The 23,276-nt window shown below is 30.5% G+C and overlaps 2 protein-coding genes across 4 annotated transcripts; both read left to right on the top strand.

Annotated features, from left to right (window-relative positions):
- The first annotated feature begins 1,440 nt into the window (after positions 1 to 1,440).
- Positions 1,441 to 15,743, top strand: crm (cramped chromatin regulator). 2 transcript variants are annotated; one of them, XM_018550438.1, is made up of 11 exons: positions 1,441 to 1,627; positions 1,710 to 1,970; positions 2,452 to 2,655; positions 3,466 to 3,656; positions 3,795 to 4,289; positions 4,582 to 4,746; positions 4,845 to 4,988; positions 5,318 to 5,611; positions 5,698 to 5,811; positions 5,897 to 6,001; positions 15,684 to 15,743. In XM_018550438.1, exons 1-10 carry the CDS (start codon positions 1,441 to 1,443, stop codon positions 5,999 to 6,001), a joined length of 2,160 nt encoding a protein of 719 aa, XP_018405940.1. In that variant the 3' UTR covers positions 15,684 to 15,743. The 2 variants fall into 2 exon arrangements, with proteins under 2 accessions (XP_018405940.1, XP_018405941.1); XM_018550439.1 differs by lacking the exons at positions 5,897 to 6,001; positions 15,684 to 15,743 and having other exon boundaries at positions 1,455 to 1,627; positions 5,318 to 5,585; positions 5,698 to 5,784.
- Positions 13,317 to 22,689, top strand: LOC108782219 (ETS homologous factor). Of its 2 annotated transcripts, XM_018550440.1 has the most exons (6): positions 13,317 to 13,376; positions 16,909 to 17,163; positions 18,004 to 18,075; positions 19,231 to 19,311; positions 20,804 to 20,999; positions 22,393 to 22,689. In XM_018550440.1, the coding sequence occupies exons 2-6, from the start codon at positions 16,995 to 16,997 to the stop codon at positions 22,502 to 22,504; spliced, it is 630 nt and encodes a 209-aa protein (XP_018405942.1). In that variant the 5' UTR covers positions 13,317 to 13,376; positions 16,909 to 16,994; the 3' UTR covers positions 22,505 to 22,689. The 2 variants fall into 2 exon arrangements, 1 of the variants encoding a protein (XP_018405942.1); XR_001940980.1 differs by lacking the exons at positions 13,317 to 13,376; positions 16,909 to 17,163; positions 18,004 to 18,075; positions 19,231 to 19,311; positions 22,393 to 22,689 and adding an exon at positions 20,297 to 20,565 and having other exon boundaries at positions 20,804 to 20,883.
- The last annotated feature ends 587 nt before the right edge of the window (positions 22,690 to 23,276 follow it).

A 23,276-nucleotide genomic window follows, 5' to 3' on the forward strand; every position in this document is an offset into this window, starting at 1 on the left:
TTGATGATTAGCAGGCTCTCGACGATTGACACTCCTATGTAAAAGTATACCTTTAGTAAATCTTCAGTTACCTTTAAGTTACCTTTAACTTGATGTTGACGCCGAATTATTTAGGGCTCAACACCAAAAATTGAGAGTCAATATCCAAACTTGAGAATTGACACCGAATCATTTGGGACTCAATACCAAAAATTAAGAGTCAACACCCAAACTTGATGTTGACACTGAATTATTTAGGGCTCAATACCAAAAATTAAGAGTCAATACCCAAACTTGGGGATTGATACCGAATCATTTGGAGCTCAACACCAAAAATTGAGAGTTAATACTCAAACTGGAAGTTTGACACCGAATCATTTAAGGCTACCCTGAAAATTTAATGATCAACCCCTAAATTTTGAGTGTTAACATCCAATTTTTATAGACAACTCTCAAATTTAAATGTCAATCCTCACAGTTTGGGGATTTTTTCATAAGGGCTGGGTCCACAACCTCTCTTTAAGAGATCCTAAGTAATTATTCTGACAGTGATTATTTTTCTCGCATTTAACTATGATTGGTCAATTTCTTACTCCGGATCTACAATAGGTGTTTTAAGCCTTAAGCCGTACGAAATTAACTAATTACATTCGAATTCGAGGAGAATAATCGATTACGATTCATCCATTTCTTAAGGGGTACCTTTTCACGAGCTGCTGAAACTGGCCGTTCCAGCGACAAAAAAGGTCACGTGATAAAAATTGACGAATAGCAAGCGTCATATTCGCTTAAAAACTGACATTTTTACTGAATTCACACTGCATCCGATTTTCGTCGTACGACGACTCTGCAACTAATCAGAAAACAAAATTTTGCTTCGTATCGATGATACGATTTTTCTGTGGTTGCAGAGTCGTACGACGAAAATCGGATGCAGTGTGAATTCAGCATATGGACTGCGTTCCGTTTCGACATATGCGCGCATTTTATAGTGAGAGTCACATATACTATAGGAGAATGCGCACATATGCGTGAAACGGAACGCAGCCATGAATACTGGCATAATACAACCTAGCCTATGTTCAGTACACTGGTTGGGTCGAAAACGCCATATATGGTGTGCCTTTTTTACGTCAATTTGGTTGTTTCGAATAATCCTAATCCTGATTTTTATAAATTGGAGGTGTGGGAAAGTTCAATTGAAAAATCGTCCAGATTATATCCAATAAAGAAGTTAAAAAAAAATATTCTTAGTTTTTGAGTGATTGTGTGCTAAAATTCAGATATTAACAATTAATAAATTATTGCACAAATTATTCTATATGTGTATTTTCTTATTTTATATTATACGCTGTAAAGGTGTTCGTTGCTGTTAATTCTAAACTCTAAATACTTCAACATTTATTGTGATTTTGAATACATTGAAAATATCTGTCTTGCAAATTGCAACAAATGTATAACATGATAGAAGATTCTACAAAATGTGAAGATACTGAATTTAGTAATGTGATTCCAATGAGTTCTCAAGTGAATCAAATATGTTTGGATACAAAATCTTTAATAGATAGTAAGAATACACAAGTTCGTGTTGTTCGAGGTGCTAAGAGGTTCAAAATTGACAATGATGTTAATAATGCTGAGAAAAAAGGTTTGTCCGTATAATTTATATAACAAATATTTTAACTGTTGCAATATTAAAATTAAATAATAAATTGTTTTTATTTAAACAGATGCAAAAGAGGAAGAAATAACAGAGGTTAAAGTAAAACCTCTCAAACGTTCCTGTGAATTATGGTCTATGGAGGATAAAAATACTTTTTTTAAAGCACTTAATGAATATGGCAAAGATTTTGATGCTTTACAAAACTACTTTCTAAATCAAGGCAAAAAACGGGGTCTCTCAGACATTATGATAAAAAATAAAGAACAAATTCGACATTTTTATTATAGAACATGGTTAAAAATATCAAAGCATCTTAAATTTTCAGAAGGTTAACATGTTTATATATAATAATATAATACAAATATGCATAAAAATTTACATTAATATTTGGGAATACAAATTAGTTTGGTTCGTTTTCCAAAAGACGATTGCCTCCAAAGACGAGTCATTTTTTTGAGATAAAATTGCTTGAGAGATAGGAAAAAGTAGTAGCCAGCGATGGACAATACTTAAATTTTAATTAATCTGTTTATTCATTTTGTTTTGAAATAAATACATTTTTGAACACAAAAAACAGACCAAACTAATTTGTGCACCTAATAGAAACATTTAAACATATTGATGAAAATATATTACTGTTTTTTATTCTTGCACTAGACTGTACTAGAATTTTCTCTCCGTTTTACTAAATATTAAACATATACTAATATACCTATTTCATTATAAATTTTAAAAATGTATACTAATTCAGACACAAGAAACAGATCTGATGATTTTGTCAAGTATGTAATATGTCTTTTTATATATAGATGTCAAAAAAACATCTCAAGAATTATATGGACTTATAAATTATGGTGAACTTAGAAGAAAATTACCTCGTATTCATGAGAAAGTTCATTTAAGATTGAATGAATTGGTATATTGGGGATCTACACAAGTCAGACTTAGAGGAAAGACGATGAGAGTTAAAACACCAATATGTAGAGCACTTAGAAAATTAAACCAGTTGGAAGGTATCTGAATACATAATATGTAACGTATAATATTTAGAAAATAAATATATGCTTCTAATTTTTATTTTGACATCAATATATAATGTAATGCTTTACATTACATATTGATGTCAAAATAAAAATTAGAAAGAAAATTTATGAGCATAATACATTTTATGTCTTGATTTCCATATATAATTTTTGTAATTTACTCTTATATGCTTTTTCTAATTTTTATTGTTTTGACATTAAGAGTCCTTTGTTCTTGTTTTAATTTAATTAATGTATTTAATGTGTTGTAACATAAAATACTTATTTTACTTTTTTTCAGTATACATCTTTGTAAGTAGTTCTACATATAACATATCTATACTTACAATTAGTGATTATCCATCCCAAATTGAGACTGTCTTTCCAAATTAGGAAAGACAGTCCCAAATTTTAACTCTGCCCATTTTGCAAATTTTTCTTAAATTAAGATTATATTATAAATTGTCCCTCTTTTAATTAAAAAAATTAATGTGAAATACATAATATTTTATTTAAAAAATAAAAAGTAATTTTTAACTAATATATGAAGAATTTTGTGAGTTTTTTTATTTAAAAATCTAGTTATTATTCATATAAAATACATTTAGTAGAAAAGTAGAATTTTAATCTTGATTTTCCTGATGATCAACATAGCCTAAAATATTTTATAATTTTTAAATATATATCTGTATATATAATATAATTTTATTATTTATGGTAAATAGCTATGTGAAGATATCGATCAACTGGTTTTATTAAAATTGATTAACACAGAATTCTAAAATATTTGTTTCATTTTAGATTGGCAGGAAGAAATTAAATTACCATCTAGAATAATGATAGAATTACGACCACGTAACAATATGGCTTGGTGGCAAGTACAAGCGGCATCCATGAATCCAAGAGTTCGTACGCTTCTGCCTATTCAGAGACGGCTCTCAAGTTTATTAATATTTTTACAACAACGATGGCGACTCGCAAAATATACCACAGTATCCTTGTATCAATTGCAATAATTTCGCTTTATGTCATAATTATATGTGTATTTTCTTCTCATTCGTTTTTGTGTGTCTTCAACTATGTACAATGAAATTTATATGAATATTCATAATCCTTATAAATATTTGTAGTGTTCCACTGTAGAAAATCTTGTTGCTAACGATATAAAAGATACTTGTTTATTACGAGTTGCCCCACCAGAAGGATGTAAAATTTCCTTACCAATGGTTAATCTTGGAGAATATCTTACTAGCAATAGTGTTAGTTTGAATTCATATGAAAAACGTCTCGGTCTAAAAAGCTCACGGGAAGATTTGTTAGGTTCTGTCCAATACTTAAAAGGAGTGGGAAAAAAAGGCATTAAACGGTACAAATTAGATAAAAAAATTTTTAACCGTACTGATGAAAATTGTACACTGCCAGATATCAGTAGTGATATGGATCTCTTAGAAACTGGAAGCAATGTATCCGAAAAACCAGCGATTATAAATAATACAGAAAAACTGCCATCAGAACATCATTCAGAACCAAATAGGTTTCCTGGCAGAGAAACTGTCGAAAGAATTCAAAAAGGTTGGAACGTTGAAGAAGCAAACACAATTACTGTGGGAGATCTTTATCTAATGGTACACAACATTACATTTACGTGTCGACATTATCACGCTCATTGAACTCAAAAAATATACTAACCTTTTCAAAGTAGAGATTTTAAGCTGTAAAACCGTTTTTTTTTTTTAAATTTAAATTTTGTTTATTTTTAACGAAGATGTAAAATTTTTTATTTTATATAAAAAAATTTTCCCCATATTTGTCACATTTAATCATTTCATTGTCAGTCAAGTAAAATTGTAATTTGGTTTTACATTTACATTGCATTATTCGAAACATATCTTCTAATATTTTAAGTTTAATTTTCAGTTTGGTCGTGAATCAAAAATTATACTTGAATATTGGTGGGATTGGCTACCTAATGGACAATATGCAACTAATTCAGCATCATCGAGTACTATGCGTGACAACAGTCTGTGTTTAGTTTTACAAAAGTTATTGTCACTAGCGAAACATAATTATGATACTAACAAAGTAAGATGTAACAAATATCTTGCTCATAGTGATATAGAGGATCCAGTTGCATTTCAAGACGAATCAAATTTTTTAATGCTAAAAAACATTTCTATTAGGTATACGATAATACATCTGGCAGTAACGAAACAGTAATTTCGTCTCGAGTCCTATCTATTAAGGAATCTACATTTAGAAGACCTCTTATTCCACAAACATATCATAAGATTGGTACAGCTGACGCATTTAAGACACAACTTGATGTAAGTATTATTAAATTCAACATAATATGTAGTGTTTTATTTTAACTTTGACATCGGGTTTTTCGAAAAATGTATTTTTACGTTCATATAAAGATCAACAAAATTTTTTAAAATAAATTTATATGATTTTTTCACAAAATAAGATCTAATTATTTTGCGTATAAATCTAATTTTGCTGCGTTCCGTTGCACGCATAATTCACATAAGGTATTATTTCATCTTTATTTAACACTGAACGACAAGGATAACATGATACTTCTTGCGCATTATGTAACGCGCTTGCATGTATAATGATTAAACCTACGACTATATACATATAAATATTACAGAAATTTAAAACACGATTTTGTAAGCGAGGTAGAACAGTGAGACAGAAAAGTCTCGTTATACAAAGGGTATTGCCTATTGTATCTGCGCCAAATATGTCATCAGAAAATTTGACAACTGACACCAGTGTATGTCAAATGCAAACTAATAAAATAACAGTAAATGCGAATGATGCTCAGGACAAAACTTTCTTAGATGCTTTAGAAACAACTGGAGATACAAAGAATTCTAATTCAATTATTACTAGTGCTACCCAAATTCTTAAAGAAGGTGAACATCAATGGTTAAATAGCGAAGTAATTAATCAATATGTTTATAATCAATATAAATGTGCACAATATACTTTTATACAAAAATTAATCGACAAACAATCGAATTATAGGTTGCAGATTTTTCATTAAGCAGTTTCTTAGGGCAGCTTGAATCGCCTATGAAAGGTTCACAAAGAAGTCAAGCAGGTGAACAAATTATGGAAGATACGCGTCCTTCTTCCGATGTAAATATAAATATACAATTTATATTAAATAATTATTTTATCTTATATTTTTTATTATGACTTTTGATTTATAATGATATTTCAGGTTGTGTCACATATGCAGTGTCTCATGGGGGAAAACAGTGTGGACTACATGGCAAAATTTGCAAATCTTGCATCTCAAATGGCTTCCGATGAAAACAAAAAATAGGTAAATCATAAAAATGTCTGAATATATCTTTTAATAAAATTAAATAATTCATATATTTCCATATTTGTAACATATGGTAGATTGACTGTTTTGTTCTAATATAACTTGATAAAATATGTCCATTTATCTGTATTTATTACCTTTATGTAGAAATATATTTAATACAGAATAAACTGAAATATACAGGATGTAACTAAAAAAACGTATATGGAGCATACCATAAGATACAGGACGAGAATTTAAGTAGAAAAGTCCTGAATCATTTTTTGATCTAAGCTTTCAATTCGTTGTTGTACGATATTAAAGTTAGCGAATTAGCGCCCGAATATAAAAGAAAAACAGGGACGTAACAAGGTGGAGTGGAGCTGCCGAATTATGAGCAGCGAAGCGATTGTAATTATCAATGGGTGAGTTCAAGATGGCAAAGCGGCTAGCCGCTTGCCGAGCGATCGAATATGATTGATTGGATTCTATAAATAATAACCAATTATGTTCATTTGCTCAGGCTAGCCGCTTTGCCAACTTGAACATGCCCAATTTCTCACACTTTCTCTCCCCCTCTCCGTCTACATCTTATTTAAAGAAATGTTAAAGATCAGTAGGCCTATTCTGTAACTTTTTAACGACAATTTTACTAGCTAGGGATGTCGTTGCGCAGATATTTTACATGGTATAAAACCTGCGCATCGACAGTATAACGATACCGAATTGTCGTTACAAGTTACAGAATAGGCCCACAGAAGTGCAGAGCTAAAATTAATGATTTGATTTTTTCGTAATAAATTATTGATTTAGGATAAACTATAATCGGTTATTTATTTCATTAAAATTATAATTGTTCAAAGTGACCCCCTCCCACTTCGATACATGTCGTGTAGAAAGAGGGAGGAGGAGAGAGAAATATTGATAATTAGGGTGAAATCACACGGTACAGAAATAAGCATGTGAAATCCAAATTATTTCACAAACAATCTATTTTGATATAGCAATATAAAAGCGTTAATGTTTGTTCGTTCTATAATTTTTCGTGTTATTATATATATAAATTACACTTGTCTTTTAACTGTATAATTAGGCAAGTAGAAAAATGTTCTAGACGAAATATTTTTTAAAAGACTATATATATTTCATGAATATTTCTCTTATATTGTTGATACAATTTTTACACGGATCTATGAAACTACTTAGGGCCTATTTCTCATTTATATGTCGCTTATATTATACTTCAAAATTTGTATTATATTTTTTAACAAATCGATAATGAGATAGAACGTATTGCCGTAAATATATATTCTTAGAAGCGAGTCTACAGTCTTTTCCCTAGCGAATTACGAAATATACATTAAAATGATTCATAATGCTTACGTGTTTACACAACTACTAATACATCTAGCTAAATTTTATAACTGCAGGTATAATTATCCATAAACGTAAGCAACGTGTTCTTTCCTTCGAACTGATTGATTATTTAGTTGGATATTTCCAATTAATCGTACGTAATCATTTTGATTAAATGATAAGTTTTCCCTTGCTAATAATCTTGCTTCGTAAGATGCGATATGTAATACACTTGAGAACATAAATATTTATGGCAACAAGAACATAAAAGAAATACAAAGAATTCTATTTAATTAAATAATAATTAAAGTAATAAAAATTAAAGAAATATAATAAATATAATACATACAAATAAATATAATAGTTAATTTAGTAATATTATAAAATTAATAAAATTTACTTAACGTAATTGTTTATTTAATGTTGTAATGTACTGCAAGAAGCACAGATGTAAAAATGTTCACCGTTACAATTTTATAATGCATGTATATATTTTTCTAAAAGATTATTACACAAATTACTTACAAAAAAAAGAATCAATGATTTGGACACACGTACACGCACGCGCACACACCGGTTTTAGACTACCCTTTTATTACCCAGACCCCTTTTATTTTTGCAGGATAACATCTAATCGAAAAAGTGTTCAGACAAAAGTTGTAAGGTTTAAAAAGATCTATATACTGATCTTATTAGTTTGATCTTAGGTCGCCAAGGTCAGGTCAAGATCACATCTATTTTTTAAAATAGAAACCCGCTTTTTTTTTATTACATATTCTTGTAGCTTATCTCAAGAGAGATAACTAAAGTATTGTACTAAAACTTTTAAGCCTTATAACTAAAAAAGTACTTAATAAAAAATAATTTGTTATAGTGTTTCTCTCTCTCGACAAGCTCTGGAGATAAACTAGATACAATATAAGAAATACAATAAAAAATGAGTTTCCATTTTAAAAAATAGATATGATATTAACCTAATCTTGGTAACGCCACTCAAGGTCAAACTAATAAAACTAGTAAATAGATCTTTTTTTAAACCCTACAACTTTTGTTTGAACACTTTTTCGATTGGACATTATCCTGCGAAGATAAAAGGGGTGTACAGGTGGTCTAAAACATCCGGTATATACTTACATGTATATATAACACGGTCCTATAACACGATTAAGCATTATTGCGTACACACGCGCGTACTCACGCATGCACACAAGAGATGTAACTCTTTCTTTTGAATAACAATGTTCAAATGATCATAACTCTGCGAAAAAAAAATTGTAGAGATCTCAGTCCGTGTTGTTTTCATCTCGAAAAGCTCTTTTGAACAAGCCCTCACTCGATCCCACATGTTATTTAAGATTTTCAAGCCCCTTCTCTCCCTCTCTCCCCGGGAATGTTAAGGTGGGTGTTTTTGAGGTTCAATGATAGATTTTATGATTCCATTCTATCCCTGTAAATTTCAATCCTGTATCTCGAACCATTCAGAATTTATTCAAGTGGCCCGGGACTTTTAGCGGACCCTGTATATATATATATATATATACAAACCGCAAGAAAATAATGTCAGGGGATAAATGAATAAAGAAAAGTTCATTATTCAGGTTATTTATTCAAATCGGTCAGAGGTGTTTTTTTTTTACAAGATTTTGCCTCTATTAGTTGGATATTTCCAATTAATCGTACGTAATCATTTTGATTAAATGATAAGTTTTCCCTTGCTAATAATCTTGCTTCGTAAGATGCGATATGTAATACACTTGAGAACATAAATATTTATGGCAACAAGAACATAAAAGAAATACAAAGAATTCTATTTAATTAAATAATAATTAAAGTAATAAAAATTAAAGAAATATAATAAATATAATACATACAAATAAATATAATAGTTAATTTAGTAATATTATAAAATTAATAAAATTTACTTAACGTAATTGTTTATTTAATGTTGTAATGTACTGCAAGAAGCACAGATGTAAAAATGTTCACCGTTACAATTTTATAATGCATGTATATATTTTTCTAAAAGATTATTACACAAATTACTTACAAAAAAAAGAATCAATGATTTGGACACACGTACACGCACGCGCACACACCGGTTTTAGACTACCCTTTTATTACCCAGACCCCTTTTATTTTTGCAGGATAACATCTAATCGAAAAAGTGTTCAGACAAAAGTTGTAAGGTTTAAAAAGATCTATATACTGATCTTATTAGTTTGATCTTAGGTCGCCAAGGTCAGGTCAAGATCACATCTATTTTTTAAAATAGAAACCCGCTTTTTTTTTATTACATATTCTTGTAGCTTATCTCAAGAGAGATAACTAAAGTATTGTACTAAAACTTTTAAGCCTTATAACTAAAAAAGTACTTAATAAAAAATAATTTGTTATAGTGTTTCTCTCTCTCGACAAGCTCTGGAGATAAACTAGATACAATATAAGAAATACAATAAAAAATGAGTTTCCATTTTAAAAAATAGATATGATATTAACCTAATCTTGGTAACGCCACTCAAGGTCAAACTAATAAAACTAGTAAATAGATCTTTTTTTAAACCCTACAACTTTTGTTTGAACACTTTTTCGATTGGACATTATCCTGCGAAGATAAAAGGGGTGTACAGGTGGTCTAAAACATCCGGTATATACTTACATGTATATATAACACGGTCCTATAACACGATTAAGCATTATTGCGTACACACGCGCGTACTCACGCATGCACACAAGAGATGTAACTCTTTCTTTTGAATAACAATGTTCAAATGATCATAACTCTGCGAAAAAAAAATTGTAGAGATCTCAGTCCGTGTTGTTTTCATCTCGAAAAGCTCTTTTGAACAAGCCCTCACTCGATCCCACATGTTATTTAAGATTTTCAAGCCCCTTCTCTCCCTCTCTCCCCGGGAATGTTAAGGTGGGTGTTTTTGAGGTTCAATGATAGATTTTATGATTCCATTCTATCCCTGTAAATTTCAATCCTGTATCTCGAACCATTCAGAATTTATTCAAGTGGCCCGGGACTTTTAGCGGACCCTGTATATATATATATATATATACAAACCGCAAGAAAATAATGTCAGGGGAAATATCTACTCTGTGCATCACTACGTACATACTATAAATAAAGTAAAACATAGGCGCTCACCACGAAATACTTAAAAGCATATTATTTTCAAATTTAAAATTATTATCTCAATTACATATGAACGCAACAAATAGGAAATTCTGGTCATAATGGTCGAAGAGAGCTAGATCTTTGCTTATAAATAATTCAGTGTGAATTAATTTATATTATGTATGTACATGCATATATACATACATATATTATATTTGTAGTTATTTGAACTGCGCGCAGAAAATTGTTATCGAACTTAAAAACGTAGTTAAATTATTGAAATAATATCATGATTAAATTCTGATGCTTAATAGACATCTATTAAAGAGATCTTAATATGCTGGAAATCTGTGAATCAATTATTTGTATAATATTCTACTTAAGTACTCAGGAATAGTTACACGGGATAATTTTTATACTTAAGTAACAAAAAAAAGAAAGTTTATAGTTAGATTTCATTATTGATCGAGAATCTATATATATTTTTTTCTTTTACCTTACTCTTTAAGAAAATATTGAGTAAATCTGTATACAATTTTAAATATTAATAAATTATAGAGCAATCAATAGTATAAAATATGTAATTAATAACTTTTAATTGGGGTGTAAAAAATATCCTATAGATAATGCAAAAAACAAAATAAGGAGCGACTATTTCCGAAGTAAATTATTTAACTATCAGTCCAGAATACTCGTTTCTCTTGAAGCATTTTTCTTTGCAATCGAAATTTTATTTCGCGCAAATGAAAATTGTATATTTTATTTTCAATTTGATAGATTTGATATAAATTTTAGAATTTTTATTATTTAGAAATTTTTTCTGAAGATTTGAAACACATAATTTGTCGATTAATTAATTTTAATCGGCAAATTAGTAAAAATTTAGTCAACATTGGAGAATTTGGAAAATTGCGAAGGTTTACAGCAAAGCGTTATGTTAAAATACAGATCGATAGACAAAGGAACTATAAGAAAAAGAATACAATTACGAAGTTTTATGTTATTTTTCTTTATTGCTAAATAAAATTTAAAAAAATGTTAAAATTAACTATTTTTTATATCTTTATATCTACGGTACCCTAAATTTTAATCAATACTTTTTTAGAGAAGTTCTCTCTGGATATTAATTATGACTTGAAAAAGAAATCAGTTTTTTGTAATTTTAACTGCTCGTAATTTTTTTAAACTATAATTTTTTATTTAATTAAAAATTATTTATCAAATTTAATTTCTTAATTAGCATAATCGTTAATGCTTTATTTTTTAATTCTATAATTTCAAATTTGACTTCTTTGTTGTATAACTCTACTGCTGTATAATTTTTTCTTTATATTATATATAATTACTATGTAAAGTTATATTTTTTTAATTATTATACATATTTTAGACTATACCTGAATTATATTTATAATTTTTAAAAATCGACTGATTAAATCCATTCATTTCTGAAAAAATTTAAAAAGTTATAAAAATAAAATTAATGTCTTTTTTTAAGAAGATACATCATAAATAAAAATTAAAAGTTAATTTTGATATTATTTGGCGTATACTTTGCAATAATTTATTCTCTTTTTGTACTTGTTTTAAATTAATGCTATAAGTTGAAGATTTGACATCAACATATCGAAATATAAAAATACAGGAAATTACAAAAGGCAATTACGAAATCTTTGAAGGAATGCTTTGAAGGAAAAAAGCCCGATGGGTACTACGAATTACACCTAATTTTAAAACTGGCTTTATGGATTACAATTTTTTACAGTATTAAAATACGCACAAATAGAAAGTCCAAGTGATCCAATTTCACAAGATCGAATAAAAATTAAAAAATTCATTGTTGATTCGTATGTCTGATGTTAAAATTCGATTGATATGAAATAGTTCTTAGAATAGAAATGTTTATAATTCATATAGTACATAAGTAGCAGACCTCGAATTACTTGAACAAGCAATATTGAGTTGTCATACTAAGATTCAAAGCCTAGAAAAAATATATTAGTTTGATTTACGTGTATACGTATGTACTTAGCAAAAATTCACGGTAAACAGAGTAGTAGGTGCTCATGTTTAAGAGATGACGCTACAATGTATTAAATAAAAATATATGCGTTTAATTGAGACAGAACGATGTTGTAAGAAATGATTAAACTATTAAAGATATCCGTATTATCGACTTTTTTATTATTTGGAATTTAAAAAATGTATATTTTCGACATCAATCAAGTTCGACCGTGATATTAACATCCCCTTAATGGCATTTTTTGAAAAGCATATTTTTTCAGTGTAAAATGTTCTACAACAAACACTCATTACTTACAAAGGAAAAGTAAAAAAAATAATCAAAATTCAACTGTAGAATTAATATGACCAGAAAAAATGATCCACTTTGAAAATACCGACGCCAATGAGGCATAAGTAATTATTGCGTCAGCTATCGCCGCACGACGTACAGCGGTGATGATTGGCCGCGGTTGCGATGCGGGAAATCCCCGTTGAAACCTGTTCGACCGCAACTGTCCCACTACAGTTTCATATTTGTTTTCTTTGTCATTCCCTGTCGAGTAGAGATTTGAGACCTCGTGTTCGCTGTGCTCAGTCGTTCATGAGAGACGCATGGTGAAGTACTACATCGCCGTTGCTGTCGCTTGTCTGAGCTGTGTTTAATGAAACATCTCAGAATAATGAATTTATTCACACAATATCGGCACGTTCCTTGTAAATTATCGTGCGTTTAATTCTCGTACGTGTAATTATCGTCGCTACGCAAATATAATATATACTACTTTTAACGCGAGTGTGGCCTGATCTACTGATAATTCTCGCTGATATTATATGACAAAGTTAAGGTGATAGTGTCAGTGCTGTCGTCGCGTCAAAATGGATTCATTTAATAGCTACGGCAGGAATGACTTGGAAGTGAGTTTAATAAGAACGTACAATTTATATAGTATTTGCATTATTTTTAAATGCCATAAATCGTTTATGTAATCGCTGTTTTTTCTACGTTTTTTCTATCGTTTATTTCTTTTTATTCATAGCATTTTTATATCTTCTCAGATATCTGTCTCAGATTTAAATTTAGACACATATATAACTTATTACTTCACTTAAGAAACTAGAAAAAAAAAAAGATACACACGCACACGCACACATTAGCTCTATGTATTATAATTCAAATCAAGAGAATCACAATTTTAACAGATCAAATAATTATTTTATTTATTAAGTCACGGTATATACTAATTAATTAATTAGTATATACCGTGTTAATTTTTAAACTCTTCTAGATATATTTTTACTATTTCCGTTATTTTATTTAAAATATATGTATTATATAATATGACTTAAATGAGAAAGTTTTAAATAGTTTTAAAAAATGTTTAATATTAATTGTTATAAAAAATGTAATAGTATGCAATGAAGTATGAGTTTCGGTAGTTATGAGATAATTTTATTTGTGTAACTTTTATGTATAATCAGAAAAATTAATAAAAATATTTGTTAAAATAAATAAAATTTAAAAACTTTCTATCACACACACAATACACGAGTCACTATTCTGGTAAAAATTTTTCTTACAATTTTTCATAAAATACCTCATTATTTCTCATACTTTTTCACATATAATATATGATATTTACAAATTGAATTGCTTTCTCATAAATACTCATGAATACTCGTTAAATGCAACGAGGAAGTATAATTTTTTCTGTATATTTTCTTATCATTTGTAAGATTTTCTCCTTTCAAATATTGCCAATTTATCGAAATGCGTGCGTGCATACATATATATATACACACACATACACACACACATACATATATATATATATATATATATGTAGAGTTGAGTTCGGTGTATTGTATAAGTATTACATCGCGATGTTACAATAAGCGCGGACCTGTAGTAAATATAAATAAAAATGAGTTTTTGTGAGTGGTATGCGAATGTGGTTGTAGATATGAATACGTAGAAAGAAAACCATGAGTAGAGAGTGTGGAGAGGTGGAATGATCAAAAGTGTGTTTTATAGTAGAGGAAGGAGATAAAAAGGATAGGATGAAACACTATTGGAGATGAGAATGGAAAATAGAAAAGACAGAGAGAGAGAGAGAGAGAGTGATGATACAGTTCTGAACATGTGTTAGGGGTAAAGGATTCCTATACACTATGACCGATTGCTCTGGAGAGGAAGAAAAGACATAATAAAAAACAAATCATTTGGAGTTTAGAGGGGTAACGGGAAATAAGATTGGCAAAGAGACAAAAGATCATTCGGACGGGTTCAGGCTGTCTGGGCGCCAGCTTGCACCTCTAAACGCTATATTTGTTTATCGCGGCGTCTGAAGAGATCTTTGGCGTCTGCACGTGCACAAATTTTTTTTTTATAAGTGACAGTTACGAGGAGATAATGGATTTTTTAATTTAATTTTTATTTGAAAATGAAATTTTTATTACCCTTTAAGCTGAGTTTTGTCTGTTACTCATAACTGTTTCTATCCTTTGACAAACTCCAGATCTCCACGAAAGAAAGAATTGTAGGAGTCTCTGGACGTAACACTATTAATACTACTATTGGTTTTATTAATTAAATTTACATTGAAAATATGATTTTTTAAATTTGACGCATATAAAGTACTTATACAATTTATATTTAAATTTAAATATATCTATTAATATATTTATGTATTTACTCATTGATTTAGTACATTAATTTATTGATAAAATATATTGATCACATTTATCTTTGTAAATTAACAATTATTGATTTACAATCTATCATGTGATTGATAACGTATTTGTGTTCAAATATGTTAAATTTTGAATAACTTATTTTTTTTGTATAATATTATCAGAGATTTCGAAATTACTTGGCTCTATATCTAATTTTCAATATAACGATGGATTTTATAATATAAGCGATGCAATAGCCGTAATAGAAAACTGCTCATAAAGTTTCCGTACATTTATACTTTCAAGATTTACCGGCTTTTTTAATTGTATTTAATATTAATAATGACCCGATCGGTGTCAAAACGTTTGTATATAAATTGTTCAATTGTTTTATTAAACTAAATTGTTTTGGCTCGTAGCCCTTATTGTCGTTATTAATTTTTTTTTATTCTTGAGCCATAATATTATTTTTCTTAAATTTTTAATTTTATTTTAAGCTGATTTTTTAATCTTGTTATTTTAAACTAATTTTAAATTTTTTGATTGTAGATATATCCATCATTTATTAATTTACACGAAGATGAAAATGACCATTTACTCTTGGACATGGATTCTTTAGTTCCCAGACGAAGCAATTTCCTAACAAGCCATTGTTGTGAACCAACCAAGAAGAAATGCTCGCTCGGTAATGTAACAAAAGTAGAAAAAAAGGTTAATTTTTATTAAGACAGAGAATGCAGAAATGCGACAAACATACCTATTTTAATATTCTTTTCATTACTGAATCAACATATTTGAATCATTGTTTTCCTATCTGGAGATAAGGTAGTATTTCTCGGCGCTAAGACAAGCATGGTAACATGTCATGGCGTAATATACCGGCTATATTCTGTTACGTCCAGACTACATAATTCTTTTCTTTGATAAACATTTTTTCCATTACCATAATAAATAAATTAATAAATAAACAAATAAAATGAAATGAAATGGAATCTTTGTGTTGAATATTTTATTTTATATTAGATTTCATTTTATTTTATTTGTTTATTTATAACTATTTATCCTTTTATTGATTTACTTAGTAATTTTGAAAAGGTTGCCTGAGGCAGCTGTTCACTTGCCTCAGGCGACCACTAATGTTCAAAAATTACATTCTGTATGTATAAAAATTGTTTTGTTAATAACTTCTTAATAAACAACGAGCGACGGTTGACCTTGACCTTCTCGAGGTCAAGATCTAAGTCACTCGAAGATCATTTGGGGCTGACTGTATAAAAGTAAACAATTATTCTAACACGTTTTAGTGTTTTTCTTGTCAATTCTAACAACGAAAATCTAGTATTTATAAATTATTAATAGCGTTTTCTCCAATCTGGATTAGAAAGTACTTTACTATTGGTAGACTTTACACGCTCTACCAATATGAGAGCATGAAACGTCATTAATCTAACCCAGATTAGAGCAAACCCGGTCGGATCGAAAACGTTATAAGAAGAAAAACTTCAAGAGATGATTAATCCGTTATCTTTTCAATTTCCTTACTTGTCTACAGTTATTTGCGATTACCGACGTAGTTATTGGTAAAGATTTCCCGGGAATGTTTAACATTAACATGTTACAAAAATTTATGGGAAACCACACTTCAGCATTTAATCGTTCGATAAATCTAAACCAACATTTTGCATTCAAAGTGTATTTTATGCGGTTATAATGTATAAACAGTATGAATTAACAAATATTATCTGTAGATCTAATCCTACATTCATTTTAATAGGTGACGAAGGCGACGAAATCGATGGCACTGGATGGTCCGATAAACCTATCAGAACCTGGTGTCAAGATGAAACAATAAATTGGCTTATGTCAGCCGCCTCATATATCGGTCAACCTTATAGCTCTATTCAGCACAGTCTCGCCGTGTCCGGGAAAGAAATTGTTACTTTTACGCGAGAAGATTTTATCAATCACGATCCTGCGTACGGGGAACGATTATACAATCTTCTCCACTCGCAACGTATATCCGGCCTTTGTATGTATACACATTGCTACATTTATAAATACAATATATTTATAGATGTAGAAAATAGTCAAAAATTTCGAATTCAATTTAACGATAAATTAAAATTTTTTATATTACAAATTTCTAAAAAAATATTTCTCTTGTTCGGATTTTATAAATTTTTTAAATTTTTTCATATATAATAAAATATGAGAAATCTTAAAATATTCTGGACTTTTAGTATATGTATAAAGAATTCTAGGAAAAAAATATAGATTGTCTTAACATTTCTGAAATATGCTCTAATTTATATAAAAAATTCGAGAAATTTTCTAAAATATTATAAAATTTATATAAAAAATTCTAAAAAAAATTATTTACTTATATGGTCAACTTTATCATATGCATCCGTGGAGAACGAAAAAGCAGAACAGTGACGGAAAGGAAACATGGTAGGAGACTAACCAATCAGACTGATTCTGTTCGCTTTTCGTATCTGGAATCCCTATAATTTCTTAGGCTTATTCTACAATGTGCTTTTTGTTTCCTGTTTCTTGCCGTTTGTCTCTTGCCTTCTTGATCAAAAAGGCAAGAGACAAATGGTAAGAAACAGGAAACAAAAAGTACATTGTAGAATTAGTTTTAGTACCCTACCATGTTTTCTTTCAGTTCCGTTTCGCTATTTCTTTCTCCATCAGGATCTCTAATAAAAATATATTCAATTTTAATTCGCGATGCATTAACTGTAATTAATAGAAACTATAAACTTTTGAATTTCCGAGTGGGGAATTTTTTTTGTTAGTAAATAAATAATGCGAAATGATTATTGAATGTGCTGCAAATCTAATAGTCTTTTAATTTTTCATACAGTACCACCATTTAATACCATTCAACCACAATTGGAGGATGAATATACGCGAGTCAATTCTAGCAACATATCCGGTAATTATTTAAAAAAATAATTTAAATAACTAAACTATATATTTTTTATTATTTATATAAAATCATATAATAGTACATTGTGCGACAAGTGCGAGAAGTTGGCTATTGTGACGAGTACGATCACCTGCACAAGTTGCAACAGCCAACTCGCACGTGCCGCACATACTATTTTTCATTACACAGTGTGTGGTAAAGTCGGAGTATGGACTAGGTATGTGAGGGGATCCAGGGGGTAAAACTCCATGACGAGGGGGTTCGGGGGGGGCATTGGAAGAAATCAATTACATGTAATGCTAACGCATACATATATTCACACACATACATATGTATATATATACACGCGCACGCACGCACGCACACATATTTATATAAGTAAATGCAGACATATATATGTGTATACATATAATTTCATGTAGTGCTCTCGCTTAGTGCTGTTCGGCGCTTTGAGGCTAACCGAAGCTCGCCGAGCGCGGCAGTCACTTGGTAGTGGAAAGCGATTTTCCGGACTGGGTATCAATCATGAAACTTTTTTCCTAAGACGAAAAATAAAAAGTAAACATTTTTACCATTGTAGTTAATGGAGAAATTTTTCACTTTTTATTTTCCATCCTAGGGAAAAAGTTTCATGATCGATACCCTGCTGTCGATAACTGTATACAGCTATGTCGAAAGTCTCGTGGCACTACTTGTCGCACACGTGATGTTAGGGCTACGCAGAATAAAAGGAACAGAGAACAAGAATTTCAACCTATCAGAAATACTGTGGAATAAACAGTGTGTATTTCATAGTACATAATTTTTGATAGATTGAAATTCTTATTCTCTGTTCTCTGTTCCTTTTATTTTGCGTAATCCCTTACTTTCTGCACGGTCTTCATTTCTCGCACAGCTGTCGGAAAATGGCTACTTTTCGCACCGCAAAGAACGCGGGAAAGAACCACTTTCGACACACATGTAGAGTACCTATAGGTACTCTACGCACATGTAATGAAAAGTTATTATACATAATATTGTGTGTGCGTGCGCGCGCGCGCGCTGTGTGCGTCGTGTACATATAAACACACATTTAAATGAATATTTGAAAGTATCCTAGATTCTCTGTCCTATCTGGAATCATAATTATTTTAAATATTATAATATTCTTGCTTTTTCCAGATGCGGAATCAGATAATAGTATCGAAATTGCAACCAAGAGACTACCTGGTAGACCGAGAGTATTAAAGACTAAGAAAAATGGTAAGTACAATTGTGAAATATTTCTCGATATACAATTACATATATAAATAAAAAAATATGGTAAATATAAAGAAGAACCCGCTCCTCTCAAATTTTGATAAAAATATACTCAATCGATGCGTTTTTGTATGAAACAAAAGAATCTGGCAGAAAAAATGAGTTTGTCATCTTTTGGAAAGTGATGAAAACTGATCCCCTCCTTTTTATAATTATGGCATATGTTCGACAAAACAGTATGTAGTATTTCTTTTTGATTTTATTTTATTATTTTCCACAGCACGTATAAGTTTAGCCAATGTGTCTGACTAGCGAAGCTTCTACCGACCGCCACTAGGAGCGCCACAGAGAAATCTTTGCAGCGCCAATTATACGTAGTTCTATTCCAAATAAATCATAACCCATGTGGACGGAGGGGTGTATAGACAGTAAAGCTTAAGTTCGGGACGGCTTGCCACCCCGAACATAAAAAAAATAACATATCCTAGCCGCTTGGGGCCTAACCGCCTAGAAGTTATAGCCTAGACAGTGTCCGATTGGAATATTCTCACATCCCACTGTCTTCATGGGTTAAGAATATTCCAAGCAGACACTGTCTCTATGCTGTAACTTCTAGGCGGTTAGGCCCAAAGCGGCTAGGATATGTTATTTTTTTATGTTCGAGGCGGCTAAGCTTTACTGTCTATACACTCTTAGAACATATATATAACATGGAATGCTAATAGGACGCTCAGGCTGAAGCCAAAATAGGTGCGAGAAAGAAAGGTATAGTGGAACTAAAATTCGTAATGTGCATGCTCAGTTCCGTCATTCCGTTCGTCAATCCATTCCGCTATTCCGCATTCTGGTTACCCAACCAATGGATGGAACCACCTGACGAAATTGAGCATGCGCATTGCGAATTTTAGTTCCATTATACCTTTCTCTCTCGCACCTATCTTGGCTTCAGCCCAATGCATTGGCGGTATAGGCAATGAGCGTTCTATGTTATATATGTTCTAAGTATATACCCCTCTGTCCACATGGGTTATAATTTATTTGGAATAGAACTACGTATAATAGAAACATTGCACGAGTAACTAATTCATTTTTTAATTTGATTTTAAATTTTGTGACTAAACGCATGCGCATGTGATCAGAGAGCATGAAGGCATACGCGTAGTACGCGTAGTACTATATGTAGTCGGTATGACAGATTTTTTCTCTGTTTTTCTCTTTACCGGAACCTGGACCATCCAAATGTAGAAGAAGAAGAAGGTATGACAGATTTCTTAACTTGAATAGTCGTCAACTTTAACGCTTAATATCTCGATTCGTATAAGGGCAGAGCGACATCTTTTTCTGCCAGATTCTTTCGTTTCAAGCAAGAACGCATCGATTGAGTATATTTTTATCAAAATTTGAGAAGAGCGGGTCCTTCTTTATATTTACCAAAAATATATGTAATATTAAATGTATATTCACTGAATTATATGATTTAACTGCATTTTTACAGCCGCGAGTCAAGGAAAATTATGGGAATTTATTAGAGATTTATTACGTAATAGAGAAACATGTCCAAGTTTAATCTGCTGGGATGATTATTCACAAGCCAAATTTCGCTTCGTAAAAAGTGACGAAGTGGCAAAACGGTGGGGTTCACGGAAAGGAAATACAAAAATGACTTATGAAAAACTCAGTCGAGCTATGAGGTAATAATAAATAATAAAATATTTAATATGTTGTGAAAGAATTTAAATATATTTGTGTGCGTGTGTGTGCATATATATGGTAGTGTGTACATACATGTACAGAGATCCGTATTCAGAACGTACTTATATCGATAAAAGCGCGCTTTTATCTCTGGAATTCTATAGTATACGTGACGTAAACTATATAGTAGGGGAGGCCGAGAGGCTAAATGTGGATTCACTCGAGCGTCGTGGGGACCTATTGGATTGTGAAGATTAGATGCTAAAAAGAAAAAAAGGTTATATGATGTATGCCGTTTCAGTGATGGGGAGAGCGTGTATAGGCTTTCAAAAAAAACAGTGACAATGAAATACTCGAGCGTGTCAGATATTAATAATGTAAGCGACCCATGTGTTTCTGATAACGGATAAATATTAATCTGACGGTTTACGTGGTGGGGTTAGCTGTAGGAAAGGGTCAAAAAAAGGAGAAAAAAAAAAATTTTCTCGAGCACGTCAGATTTTTGAAATGTACACTTTTCTACATGTAATTAACACACCATACCTTAATCTGACGCGCTCGAGTTTTCGAACGATCGATTTTTTTTATTTACTAATCCCCTGGACCCCCGGCTCTATATAGAGGTTTAATATTTGGTGGGGGTACTTATTAGGGTGCAAGCTTTCCCCCTTTATGTTATTCTGACGCGCTCGAGTAAATCCCAAAATCCCCGCTTGGCCTCCCCTACTAATAGCATGTTAGCGCGTTCTGAATACGGGCTAGAGTGTCCGGAATTTAAATGTCGAAACTTAAGGAACATGTAGAAGATTGATAAACTAAGAAAAACAGTCTTGTAGAGATATGCTAATTTTTGCTTTGTTCTAGAGAAAATCAAGAAAGACAAAACGTAGTTTTTGTTTTTATATTTTTTTTATTACTTATTCATGTTGTATTTATTCACTTTCTTAATGTAGATATTGTTTAAAATGTTGGCCTCTTGCAGAAATGCAAGCATATCATCAGTACGGACATCTTATGTTGCAGCCAAACACTGATCTGGTGATTTTAGTGCACAGCAGCTTCAATTCGATTTCTCAATTGTTTTTTTCAGTTGATTGATAACAAATAATCTTTCTACTTTAGGACTCTCCACACAAAGAAGTCTAGTGGTGTCAGGATCAGATCGGGGTGACACAATTTGACATTCAAGAACGAAGCAATTACATTTTGTCTTTTTTGCGATTTTATCCAAAACGAAGCAAAACCAAGTATATTTTTATAGGATTTTCTTTCTTAGTTTATCAATCAAATTACACACTCCCGAAGTTTTGACATTTAAATTCCAGATATCCTGTATATATGTACACACATACATATTATTATATTAATATTTCACAAAATAATGTTTTTTAGGTACTATTACAAGAGCAAAATATTTCTACCAGTACTTGGTCGCAGATTGGTGTATCAATTTGGACCAAATGCGAAAGGATGGCAAACGGATAATCCAAATTTTCAATACTAAAAAACGGTGTGTCGAAAGAGTCGCAAATTTGTATTATAATCAAGTGTGCAAACTCAAAAAATTGTAAAATATTTTGCAAGATGTTTTTCATTATTAGAAAAACGATTACTGTTATACGTTCGTTATATTTTAAACATCGTTAAATTTCCTGCAGAGTTATATATAGTTATATTTCTTACAGAGAAAGATACACACACACACACACATACACACACACACACACAAAATGTAATAGAACAAATCTTTAAAGAAAGAGAATTGAGATTTGAAGACATTCGTTTTTCGTTTCTTGATCTTAGTTTCTATTTTATCTGTGGTATAAATACTTTGTTTCTGTCATTTGTTCTAAAACTAATCATAATTACGATTACGAATTTAATCCTTCATCGGTAATGTGAATTTTCACTTTTTGCTTGCTTTTTCAAAAAAAAATGTTGAGGTCAACATCTGATTTTTTAATTGCTCTGAATTGTATAAAAATCTGAAAAAATCTTGTGTATACTTGTGAAATCGCATGTTTTACTAGAAGTTTAGATTATATTTTATTATAAAAAATTTTGCAAAAAAAATTATTAAAATTTCTTGGTAAATAGTATAATACATTTGGAACATGGTATGCTGACACTTGCGCGACCTAGAAGTTATCAGCATCAGGACTGTATCAGTGGCAAGGACGAAAGTTTACCAACATGGAGAAGAGACCAAGCCTCAGTCCAAATCCAGAATATTTTTTGCCCTGATATTTTTTTAGCATCGTTGCTTATTTTTTACA

This window comes from Cyphomyrmex costatus, unplaced genomic scaffold (assembly GCF_001594065.2).
Source record: "Cyphomyrmex costatus isolate MS0001 unplaced genomic scaffold, Ccosl1.0 scaffold97, whole genome shotgun sequence".
NCBI classification, from domain to species: domain Eukaryota; kingdom Metazoa; phylum Arthropoda; class Insecta; order Hymenoptera; family Formicidae; genus Cyphomyrmex; species Cyphomyrmex costatus.